We start from the raw sequence: 12,436 nt of genomic DNA, 5'->3' as shown, positions 1-12,436 counted from the left end.
AAACTTAGGCATTAAAACAAAGGAAAAGCTAGATCCATATCTGGGTTTTAAATCCTTAATAGCATGATATCTGAGCTCTTGTCATTGTAAAATTTGAAATAGACCTTTAAATACCCTACTTTTTGATTATTGGTAAGAAGTGTAAAAGGCCTGCATTGGAGTTGTGTAGCACACCAGCACTTGATCCCATTTGGCCGTGTGTGCATGGTGCAGGTTTGGGTGGAAGGAACGGTTTGCTTAGGTCTCTGGCTGTGTCTTTAGCTGGCCAGTGAACCACAAGATGGAGGCACAGTCACGGCTGAATAGAGGTGAAGGAGCAAGGACTGTGGCTGCAATAGGCAGTGTTGCGAAATACCACTGTTGTGAGCATAAGAACACAAGGTGTTCCTAGAACAGAAAAGGTGAGGCTTCCAGGTGGCAATATATTGAGAACTGAATGCATAGTAACAAAAATACTGTTACTGTGCACAGTAAATTCCTCTGTGGACGGGACTGCTTAATACTCTGAGGAGGAGATTTCTAGTGCTGTGTATCCTAACAAGTGGATGGCTGCTGTTAGCTTTTCCTTTTTAATCTGCTAGTGAAAGAACAATTGGTTTAACTTTGGTCCATTTTGTGGGTTTTTTATGTGCTGAACCTTCTTGTCAGAGGCAACTTCGAAAGTCTTGGCTAGCTCTTTGGTAAGTAAATTACTGAATTATTACTGAAAAAGGATACAGTTGGGGTGCTTTAAATCAGCAGGTTTGAAACTGAAAGAGATCTGAAATTGAATGAGGTTCCTTATTACTTGACTCTAGAGATCTTTTCCATAACTTCCAGTCGTAATGTGTTTAAGCTCTGCATACAGTGACCTAATGCAAAACTGGGTGGTTTGGGTGTTGTTTTATCAAATTTTGAGAATGGAGAAATAATTCTGCCAGTTTTAGTGGCTCCAGGAATCATGTTCCTGCAAAAGGTGAGCTCCTGGTTCATCCTTATGTTTGACTGTCATTAAAAAATACAGTTTGAAGGGGGATGGAGTCCCTCTTAAAAAACTGTTGCTTGGTCTAAATCTGCTCTAGTGTACAATACTATAGAGTCATAGAATAGTTTGGGTTGGAAGGGACCTTAAAGATCATCTAGTTCCACCTCCCTGCTCATGGGCAGGGACACATTCCACTAGTCCAGGTTGCTCAATGCCTCATCCAACCTGGCCTTGAAATAATGATTGCCCATACTTTATAATTGAAATATAATTGACCATAGAAATAACCCTCTCTTCACTCGGGGCTGATAGGACCTTCAGGTCAGCTTATGTGTTAGTCACTAAAAAGAACAGTGGCAGCAAAAGTGAGCAGAGCCAACACTAGCATGTGAGCTGCTTAATTTGCTACAGGACCTTACTGAGGCTGAGCGCTTTGTAGGCTTAAAACTTAAATGCTTAATCAAGACAGAGTAACAGCGCTTTTGTTGTAAAACAAACTGTAAGTTAGCAGATAACATTGAAGTTGGCCATCTACAGACAGCTTATTTTACAGTTGCTGTCTTGCCTTCCCCTCTCCCCCTTCAGGGGAATATGTTCTGCAGAGTTGCAGGAATTGAGAGGCATTTTCTACTTAGTTTAGCCCATAATTGTCTCTGTAAGCTCCTTAATCAAAATTGATAATACAGGGGAGAAAGGAAGTAGTGAAGATGGCAAGTTCTCTTACAGACAAGGGAAACCTGGCAGGCTGGCAATGAGAGGAAGGGATAAAGCTTTTGCAGAGGATGGCATGATTCTTACCCATGGCAATCCAATGGGCTCCTGTTGCTGTACTTGAAGGTCAGAGTGTTACAGAATTGCAGGAAAGGGCTAGTGAGTTCTTTCTGGAAGGTTCCCTAAAATCCTTGTTTTGTAGGAAAAATGCCAGTGTTCTTTGACCCTGTTGTTGCAGTCTTAAAGCCCTTCAGCATGCTTTCTGAACTGACACAAAAGAATTCAAGAGCGCCCTTATTTTTCCCCTTGTGCAAAGATTTTTAGACCAGAGCTGCTGGAAGTGAGTTTAAGGAAAAATTCTAACCTAGAGAGGTGAAATTGGTCTGGCATAAATGAATCCTATTTAAAATCTCTCCACTACAAAAGCATTAGGTTAAGCTTGTACAAGTCTTTATGTTCAGTCCTGTCCTGATGTAGGTAGGCTGGGTTAGCCTTGAATTTGCAGTCCTGAAGTGTATGACTATAATTAAGAATGTTTTTAATCGAATGGTAAATTTACCGACGAGATGGTTCAGACAGATCCATACAGGATAAGAGATTGAATGTACAACTGTAATTTCATGTAATTTCAACTGCAAAAACATTGAAGTTTTGGAGATATCTTTAAGCACTAGAATACTTTTATTGCTAAAAGTATTTAGCAATAGAAATGCTGAAGAGTCAGATGACATTAAAAGTTTAACAGAAGGTCTAAAGGATGATGTAAAGACCAATTTGCAGGAGTTTCAGGGCCCTACCGGGGAAAGTAAGAGCCCACCTCAGTTCTGCTTGCTTCCCCAGATAAGAGGTAATGTCGTTGGTGAGTGTGCTGGTGTTCACCAAACTAATATTTGTGTTTTGTAAGAATGAAGTTCTTTAACCTCTTGCATATGTGGAAACTGAGAAAGGAGGAAAAGAAAGGCTCTTCCAGCTCTGTACTGGGCTTTGGTGGGTGTGTCAAGCACCAGCATCTGTACCAGCCTGAAGTACTTGGAAACATTTGTGATGCAACAGCACAGTGAGGCAATTCTGCTGAGGCGGTCATGACAGTTTAACAAAACAAAACCCAGGGTTGGTTGGGTTTATTTCTTCCCACTCTATACCACAGGCACCTGTCTAACCAATGTCTTAAAGGCGGTTTGCTTGTTTGGGGATTTTTTTAATCTTAAGAGATAATGAATGTGTATGTTAGCACCTTATCGATGTGTCTTTAGAGTACTACTGTAAATAATGTACCACAGAGACAAATCCATTTCTTCGGTAGCAGTAAAGCCCTGTTCCCTTGTGTTAAAGGGCGACTCACTGGCAGTCACTTCCTTCTGCCACGTGTGTCAGAGGCTTACACTGATCCTCTACTGCCCTGCAGCCACCCAGCACTAAGCTGATTTTGCTGGCTCCTCTGGTATTTCATTCCTTCAGTCCTTCCCTGCTTTCCACTCTAACCACAGCAAACACTTCAGAGTTTAGCAGCACTGAAAAGCCTGCTCCAGAAATTAATGGCAATTGGAACTCACCATCTGCTTTCCCAAGCAGAATGGCTTTACAGGCAACCAAATCAAAGGTTGTGTGCACAGGTAATTGGGACTGCAATGTGTTCTCTTTGCTGCTCTGCAGAAGGTTAGGAAACCTGGATTTCACTAGGTCCTGAGGCAGGAGTGGCAAGGTCATAGAAATCAAGATGTTCTTGAGTTGAGTGAAGTCAGTACAGGTGCTGGTTTACACTAACGGTTTACATCCTTGAATACAGAATGTCTTCAGTCCTTGCACCTAAAAGCATTTCCTTCTCAGGAGCACTGTTCATGATTGTTATGGATAACTGGATGCCGAAAAACAGACACTGATTTGGATTAGGATTCTTTGCAAAAAGGCTTCCAGTATCTGAAGGGGGCCTATAGGAATGCTGGGGAGGGACTTCATTAGGGACTGTAGTGATAGGACAAGGGGTAACGGGTTAAAACTTAAAACAGGAGAAGTTTAGATTGGATATAAGGAGGAAATTCTTTCCTGTTAGGGTGGTGAGGCACTGGAATAGTTTGCCCAGGGAGGTTGTGAATGCTCCATCCCTGGTGGTGTTCAAGGCCAGGTTAGACCAAGCCTTGGGTGAGATGGTTTAGTGTGAGGTGTCCTGCCCATGGCAGGGGGGTTGGAACCTGGGATGATCTTAAGGTCCTTTCCAACCCTAACTGTTCTATGATTCTATGAATTCCATATCTAATAGACAGATTTCACCTTGGGTAGTGTACACTAGCATACCTGTTTGCATAACTGGTATGTGCTCTGATTCCAGATAAAGGGGATTTTGCTTGTGTCTTTAAGGAAATTAAGGCCAGGTTGGATGGAGCTTTGGGCAACCTAGCCTAGTGTGAGGTGTCCCTGCCCATGGCAGGGATGCCTGAATGATCTTTAAGGTCGCTTCCAGCCCAAAGCATTCTAGGATTCTAGGTATAACGAGACACACAAACCGAGAAAACTCCACCAAACTTCCCAAACCCAATGAGGATTTGTATTTATTCTCAGTAGGCCCAGGAGTTGTGGTGCAAACTGAGAGCAAGTCACACTCTTGTCCTTGGGACCACAATGCTCTAGGCTTTCACAGTTATGTGTTCCTGGCCCATCTCACTTGGGATTCATTAAGAAACTCCATTTCTGTGACTTAGCATTCCATTTTCACTCCCTGCAGAAGTAGTTTAAACTACTGCTGAACATTTCATAGCTTACCACATACATGAGTTGCCCTGAGAGGTGATCTGAGGTTAGAAATGTCTTCTGAGCAAACCCAGCAGTCTTGGATTTACTGGAACCAGCAGCTACTCTTGAAAAAGTCTCAGTTCTTCTCTCAGGTTACTTTTTGGTGTGAGTATGCACTTTGAATTAAACCACCCTGTTCCTCTTGCCTCTTCAACTAGTCCTTTACACAGAGAAACACTACATCCTGCTACATCAATTAGCTGTCTCATCAATGTTAGGGCAAGCAATACTAAGAGCCTCACAGCACCTTTGCAGTGAAAGCCGTAGGAAGGCTACAGCGTACACTAAAACCCCACCAAGATACGATTCCTCCACAGGCCAGGCAGACACCAGCAAACTAAATGTTGTTCCTTAGGCAACTGCAAGTCCTTGTGGTACAACCACCTCTGCGAAGGAAAACTTTTAGTCCCATTTAGCTTCTGTAGAATGCGGTCAGTAATGACAGATAGCAGCTGTACCCACAGGAAAACACAGCTGGCAGGGCTGCAGATCCTTAGGGCATGGCCTTTGAAGTGAATACAAATTTGAAACACACATTTTCAGCTGCAGTAAGGCCACAAGGAGCGCAGGTAGCTGGACTTGGGCAACAAGAACAAGGGAAAAATGTATTCAACAAAATAATCTGACAGTTAGATTTGTCACTTGTATTGGGGTTGAATGTAATCATTAAGAAAGAAGGAAATGACAAGCTGGGCCAACGTAACTGGCCTGTTGCATAGTAAGTACTAAGAGCAGTATATCTGCGCCAAGCAGTCTCCTGCTTCCCACATAATCTGTTGAAGAAACATCCCTAATCAAGTCATGTTCCAGCTGGCTATAGCTGTCCAGAGGTATGTACTTTTTTATAGCTCTGAGGAAGCTTTAAAATGTTCCATGTGACATCTGAGCATCCAGAAAACAAAAATGATGCCCAGGGCATGCTAACTGGTTGTGTCACATTGCGGTAACTGGGACCTTGGGTTACACATGTTCTAGGTTAAACCTGAAGTCAGCAGATGACATAAAACAGGGATTACAGTTCAAAAGTGCCCCCCAAACATACCGCATTGCCACATCTGTAGGTGGAAGGTTGCTTAATCCTGTCCCTTGCCACTGTTAGAGAGATTTGCCACAAAAGGGTGCTCATTTCCCCTCCCATAGTTTTCCAGAGGGGAACCAGATTCAGGCAGATGAGAAGAGACCACCAACGTAGAATGGCAGCAGAAGTGGAAAATTCCTGCCCATGTGCCAGGGCAAAGAGCTTTCCTCTGTCTGCCTATACCCCCGTTTTTTCCATCAAACTCATTCTGCAGCCAGTTTGTCTCCCAGATTACAAGTAATGATGGGGAATTGCCATGTTTGCCACATCCCACCCACGAGAGTAGACTGGGATGCAAACAAGGATGCACACAGCCTTGCTTAGGAGGGGAAGGAAAGTTCTTCCAAAGCTTCCCAGAGCATGGGTGCCTCATCTCCCAAGTGCAACAGGGCAGCTGTGGCATCAGGAGCTACAGCATTTGCTCTGTAAGAGGGAAGTTACAATGGGTGCTCCACAAGTCGTCAGACTGGTTCTATTTGGCTGCACAGATGAAGAAGAGAAACAAGTCAAGTTATCAAACATGTTGCACAATGTTATTTTACCAAGTCTTCTCCGTTTGCTCAAGAATGCCCCCAGTTAATCCTGTTTCTTGAAAAACACTTCTTGTTCCACCGGGAAGGGTTTTCCCCAGGTCAGTTGTGAGCCACAGCCTTCCTGGAGTAATTGTCTTCCTTTTGGTGAGGGCAGAGCACTGCACTTAAGCCAGGTCCCAGTCTGCAGCGGAGCCGTTTCAGCTGCATTGTTGCCGTGCTGATGAACTCCTTTCATGTCTCCAACAGCTCACACCGCTTGGGTAAGGCTGTGAGAACTTCCACAGTGGTTCCTGCAGCACCTTTCCCTCAGGGGTACTAGGAATACGCTATGAAACACAGCAATTGTAACTCATCCTTACTGTCTGGCAATTAGCGATGTATGAATGTCCCATGTCAGAGATGGACCTGCTGTTTTAACTGTATTTGACCTTCAGTGAGGCACTGCGGGAAAAAAATACCTTATTTTCTTCTAAACCTGCTGCATACCGCCCTCACCAGTTGGTTCCTAGTTCCTGTTCCTTGAGAACCAGCGAATTATCATCATTTCATAGTGCATTGTCACTTCGTAGCCCACTTCCCTGCGCTACTCACACCGGCTTCACTGCTCGGCACCGAACAGGGCCCGTCAGCGCTGCTGCCCTTCCAGCCCCGTTTCCCTGCAGGCCATTCGTTTCCCCGTCACCCTACCAAGGCCCTGCCGCAGAACCACCCCAGCACAGGCCCCTGTTTCGGGGGGTGTTAATTAACCTTTTCGGAGGGACGTTAATTGAAAGTCTCCGCCGAGATAGCGCCTCACGGACCGCTCCATCTCAGCGCCCGCGCGGTTCCAGCGCCCCCTGGCGCCGCGGCCGCTCCTACCCGCGCCGCCCGGTGTCTCCCTCAGCCCCGCCGCTGCCGCGAGGGGATGGCCCGGCTGGGCCCCGCCATGAAGCTGCACTTCAGCATCACTGCCGCAGAGGAGCTGCGGGAGAGGCGCGGGGAGTGGAGCTGGCGGCGGAGCGGCTCGGGCCGGGCGCGGTGTGCCGGCGGTGTGCTTGCAGGCGTACTCGGTGTGTCTGGAGGGCTTCCTGCTCGGCAAGGCGCGGTACAGCCAGCTCCGCCGGTGGGACACGCAGGTGAGGCCGCCCGGGGGATGGCGGGGAGAGGGGCACCCCGGAAAGCCTCGGCGGGGCAGCCTGAGGGGGACCGGCGGGCCCTGCAGCAGGCCGGGCCCCCTGAGGGCTGCAGGGCAGGAGGGGCTCTCCTTGCCCTCGCAGACCCAGCGTGGGATGATGACAGCGAGTTGTTTCTGCCCAAATGCATGTGTTAAAGTCTTTCTTCATGCTGATCTCGCAGGGAGGATGTGCCTGGTCATCTCAGTGATGGGCTGTTAGAAAGGCAGAGCTGCTGCTTGTGTGGCACCCGTGTTTGCAGGGTGAAATCCAGCAACAAATGAGAAGCAAATCCGAAGAAAGCCAAGAGATGTGACAGAAGGGTATGGTAAGCTGGCTTAGTGGGATGCACTGGCCAAGCTGTGGGCTCCAAATGCCTCTTTTCCTTGGGCTCTGGGAGAGAGGTGCAACTGCACTGCTGTAAGAGGTCTTTAACCCTGTGAACAAGTCTAAGTGTGTAGAGGTCAGTCTGTGCAAGCTGCACAGTCAACGCAGGGTGGTTTGGACAAGGCAGGGGTTAACTGGGTGTTGAATCCTTTGGCCTGAATTGCCTAAGTGAGTACCTCAGGAGTGACCCTTTCCCCGAAGGCAATTACAAAACAGCTGGATCACAGGCCTGGAGTATTCAAAGGAACAGTGGGCGTTAGGAAATAATGTGGAGTATTTCAGGGTGAACCTGCCTGTTTATCTCTGCTTTTGCTTTGTTTCTTGTTGAGTTACCTCTGCCCCTTTCCCCTCTATCCTCTGTTTCATTTTTTTCAGGATGATAAAAGGGAGCATGTGATTTGAACTTTTTCATGGAAGCAGAATGGCTGCCAGCCTTCTCTTTGCTAGCCTGATCTCTCTGGCCTTTGCCAGTTCTTGGATCCACACAAGATCTCTCCCAGCTCTTCTGTCAGTGTGGGTCGTCCTTGCTGAGCAGCCTTATTTTATCTGGACAACCCTATTTTAGGCCCCTGTTTGATGGACACTTCTCGTGGTAGTGGGTTAGGTAGGTGCTCCTTCTCTTGGCAGCCTCCTCTGTGTGCTCTCAGTTGCAATGACATAACCACTGTGGAGCAGTTCTTACAGCCAGCCAGGTAATTCCAGATGGAGATGGATCCATCTCTCCCGAGTCTGTACGACTGAACAAGCAGTTGGAGCAGCACAGCTAGAAAACAGCTGAGTCAGCAGCAGGGCTGCCACAGGAAGCTGTGTTTGCTGAGATTTGTGCTTTTGTGCCCCAAACTCTGCAATTCTTTTCCCTGTGGGAGCTCTTACTGTAATATTTTGCTTTGGTTAATGGAGCATTTTGGATAACATATCTGAGCTAATAAACCAGCTTATGCATTTGCATGCTTTTTCTTTAAGGCTTATGGTTTCTTGCTCAAGAGTTTAACTTCATTAACACGCTCAGCAAAATCTCCTCCTTCCCTGCATGCTGTGTTACTAACAGTTTGCCCCTTGCTGGGCTTTACAACTTGTTAGGTGATTTTTATTTTTAATTGCTTCATTCCTGCTGTTGGTAACTGCCATACTTGGTCTTGAAGCTTACAGCTACGGTGCTGTCCCTTAATTGCCTTCCCTATCCTTATGTGAGATGCTTGTGTATAATCATTACATCCTGTTCTGCTTATTTTGCTTTAAATATTTTGTTAAGGTAGAGAAATGCACACATAAAGGAGTCTTAAACTCCAGGATACAGTAATTTAACCCTCCTGATCGGTGTGTCCACACATGCAGCAGTTCTGTGATGGATAAGAATTAGGAATAAGTTTCCCCTGTGGACGGATTCCTGCACAACTGTACTTGACAATAATTTCTTAACACTGCTCTGGACTAATTGTGCTGATCTCCTTCAAGGTGGTGATTTCCAAAGCACTGCTATTCCACCTCTACGAGCTCCTCTCCTAACTTGTGATACAAAATCAGGACATGGCATTTTTGTTGTGACGGGCCTTATCTGCCCCTTTCCTCTTGCTGCTGTCACTTTATATTCTGAGAGTGCTTCTGTTGCTTGACACTTCCAAACTCAGCTCCTTTATGTCTCAAAAGGACTGTCTGAAGGGAGCAACTGTTCAGAGGCAGTGTGGTGTGACAGAGCATGTGAGGTTTCAAATACACTGTTGAATGAGGTGCAGGTATACTAACTCTGAGCAACATTTTCTTACTTCTATGTGCCTTATATCCAAATGGAATTCTCAGCCTTAAGCTAAGCACCTAAAGCAAGTATTATAGAGGGAAGTGTGAACGATCAAGAATGATATCCTAAAAGACATCTTGCTTAGGAAGAGTTGATTAGACAGGGCTGGCAGAAATGCTGGGGAGAGCAGTGCAGCTTTAGCCCTTCTGTGGGGACAGGCACTTGACTGTGGATGCCAGAAGGTGCCTGTCTTGATCTGAGGCTTTCTGTTGGCTGTAAGAGGGTTCAGAGCTGGCTCTACCTTCTCCCCTCCTGTCCCTCCTTTTAGGACCTAGAGCATTCGATTGTGGGAAATCCAGTTTTCATTCCCTCTTCTGTCTCGAGCATTTAGGTATCAAGCATTAGCAACAGGGAGAATTGCTGAAGGATCAGTCTCCCTTTGCTAGGGATGATCACCATAAATGTTGGGCAGCATTCCTTATTGTTTGCACTTGCTGAACTAAGACTTTTGTAGCCATTCTCTGCAAATGACTGTGAGCAGCTTCAGCAGGAGTATAGATGGCAAATGATGTGCTGTGCTGCAGCTGTGTTCTCTGGCTTTAGTTCTGTGGGGAGTGCACACCAACCAGAGCACCCCTAGTAAGGCTATGGGTCTTTATTCTGTTTATGGAGAGGTAAGGCGCTCTTGCAAGAATATACAAGTGATAAACTTCTAGAGTGAGGCTGGAGATTACCTGGACAGCGCTTTGTGAACTAAAAATGTTACTGGATGCCCTCAAAATTGAGCAGCTGCTGACGACAGGCTCACCCTGGTTTCCACCTTTGATGTTGTGATATTTGCATGTGGCTTTTTAGTTTGGCAGCTGCTCTCTAAACAAATATTATAATAATGAATCTATGTTCTGTTGTAGGACTGAAAGGGACAGATTATTTCTTGCATTTTTTTTGAGCATTCACTGCTGCATTTCAAGGCAGGGAGTAAATAGGATGTATCCTATGTAGGGTTAAGAGTGAAATGCAACACTGATGGCTCTGGATAGCTGCCTGGTCAGGTAGGTCCAGCCAAGAGAAAATGGCAGTGCTCAGGGTACCCTGGCTTGGGGCTGAGATATGTGTTTTCTGTCCGGTGGCTTTAGGTTGCAGAAAGAAACCCAAAGCCTTGAAGGGGGAAGAAGAGGGAAGATCAGCAGCAGGTTTTGGGTAGGGGATCCATCTCTGTGGTGGCTTTCACATGGCAGGGCAGCAGGCACCTGGCACCGCCAGGTACAGTGTTGCTGACTTGCATTTATAATATAGAGTTTGTGAAGACAAATACTGTTCAGCTGCATTCTGCTAGAATGAAATTCCATGCTGGTGGCTGATAGTCTGGTGGACTTTCAGCACTGTACACAAATACACACTTTGTTTATGGGTAGTTTTCTTTTGTGGGAGAAGTTTCTTTTCTCTAGTCCAAATCCTGGGGACACACAACTGTGGTTCAGGAAACTGACCAAGCAGCTGTCACTGAGATAAATTCATTTTCATTTATTTTACTCTAAGTAGGCCAGAGTCTCAGCTTGTGCAAACAGATAACAGATGGTACCACTCTGTGTAGGTGAAGCATGGCCTGAACACAGAGGGAAGAGAAAGGACCTCCTTGTTGTCAGTATGGCTCTGCCTTTCTGACTTCTGGCAGGTATTTTTGCTGTATCTCCTCAGTTTGCCTGTGGAGCAGAGATGGTATTTTTTGGTCCCTGGGGGAAGAACACATATATGAAGGACTTTGGAGATTAAAAGCCCTCTATACTTAGCTATTACTCTTAGCTTTGCATAGAACCAAAGCATGTAGTGCTACCTAACTCTTTTTTGCTGCTGTATCTCTTGAGTGATTCATGCAGATCTAATAAACAAGAACTCAGAATTGGCAGTGTGTGGCCACTGTAAGAAAAGTGGATCTGTTGGAATATGCCTTACTCCTGGTTTTAGCCAATGGGCAGAAAAACGTATTGCTAATTCTTGCAGGACTAAACTTTGTTTTTTCTTCAAGCTTCAGCTGCTGGAGCCATGTGAAAGACAAGGGCAGCTGGGGCCAGAGGGAAAACATCATTTTTCACAGGATTTAATGATGCTAATTGCTGAGTTGAATACTGGCACTTAAAATTTAATTAGTAAGAATGTTTCAGCATACTACAGGAGTCTCATTTTCCTGATCTGATGCTATATTGATTTAATTTAGGTGAAGGAATAGCTAATCCTTTTCTTGAGATAATTTGGCTATGGCAGAGAATTTTTACACTTCCAAGTGACCAACTACTGCCCAAACCTATATTATAACTTCTTATGTTAGCATAAGGTAATTGTGGTTCTCCAGTCCTTACAGGTGTGGTTATACATGCAGTGGTAGGGTTTATACAGAGACATCATGCTCTTGTTAGCCAGCTAATACAGCTGGAGCAAGAATCAAACTTTCAGATAGTTTGTGTTCCTGAAAGAGACTCTGTTTGTTTTTTGTTTGTTTGGGGTCTTATGTATATATGTGGTTTGGTTTTGTTTTGTTTTGTTTCTTTGACATATTAGATTATCTGATAAAAGTTACTACTTCTCACAGACAAAATAATAAAAGCCTCTGAGGTAGCACTAATCAAGGGCAGATGTCACCAGCTCTTTAAATGTAGTTCTCTGGATATAGATCAAAGAAATCCTGTATGGACATATTGGGAAAAGAAGACATCTCTAACCATACCTTGTTTGTCCATGAGGTGTATAAGACCTAGCTGATAAGGTTAATACAATGCTACTTTTCTGTCTCAGAGCAGGAGCTCAGAAGCGGTAAGACTGAAAATGAGAAACCTGTCAGAAGACGCTGCTCAGTTGGGCTTCTGGTGGTTGTCCAGGCAAAAGCTGATGGCCCCCAGGGAGGTGCTGAGTGGATACCCTGTGCCCTTTGTAGGTCATCATTTCTCACTGTCAAAACAAGAGAGCATTGAAAATTCCTTGGAAAATATGAATGTTTCTTCACTGATCTGTAGCTTTCCTTTGGCTGTTTTGCAGCTGAGGCAGCTTTTTGGGAGTGCTCTGCCTGCTTTTCCTCCAAGGTTTTACCTGGCAATG

At 45.4% G+C, this 12,436-nt stretch overlaps 1 protein-coding gene across 1 annotated transcript in view; it reads left to right on the top strand.

The window, feature by feature from the left end:
* Positions 1-7,071: 7,071 nt before the first annotated feature.
* Positions 7,072-12,436, top strand: part of SNX31 (sorting nexin 31) — a 27,899-nt gene continuing 22,534 nt past the window's right edge. Inside the window, exons 1-2 of the mRNA XM_061373249.1 lie at positions 7,072-7,188; positions 7,409-7,552. Of these exons, the coding sequence (XP_061229233.1) occupies positions 7,550-7,552 (3 nt within the window). The 5' untranslated portion in view covers positions 7,072-7,188; positions 7,409-7,549. The remainder of the gene's footprint in view (positions 7,189-7,408; positions 7,553-12,436) is intronic.

Source organism: Neopsephotus bourkii, unplaced genomic scaffold (genome assembly GCF_033783945.1).
Source record: "Neopsephotus bourkii isolate Nb327-2 ecotype Australia unplaced genomic scaffold, CSIRO-AGI_Nbou_v1 NB_1630, whole genome shotgun sequence".
Lineage (NCBI taxonomy): Eukaryota > Metazoa > Chordata > Aves > Psittaciformes > Psittacidae > Neopsephotus > Neopsephotus bourkii.
The sequence above is the reverse complement of the archived record's forward strand: the minus strand, read 5'-3'. Positions and strand labels throughout refer to the sequence as shown.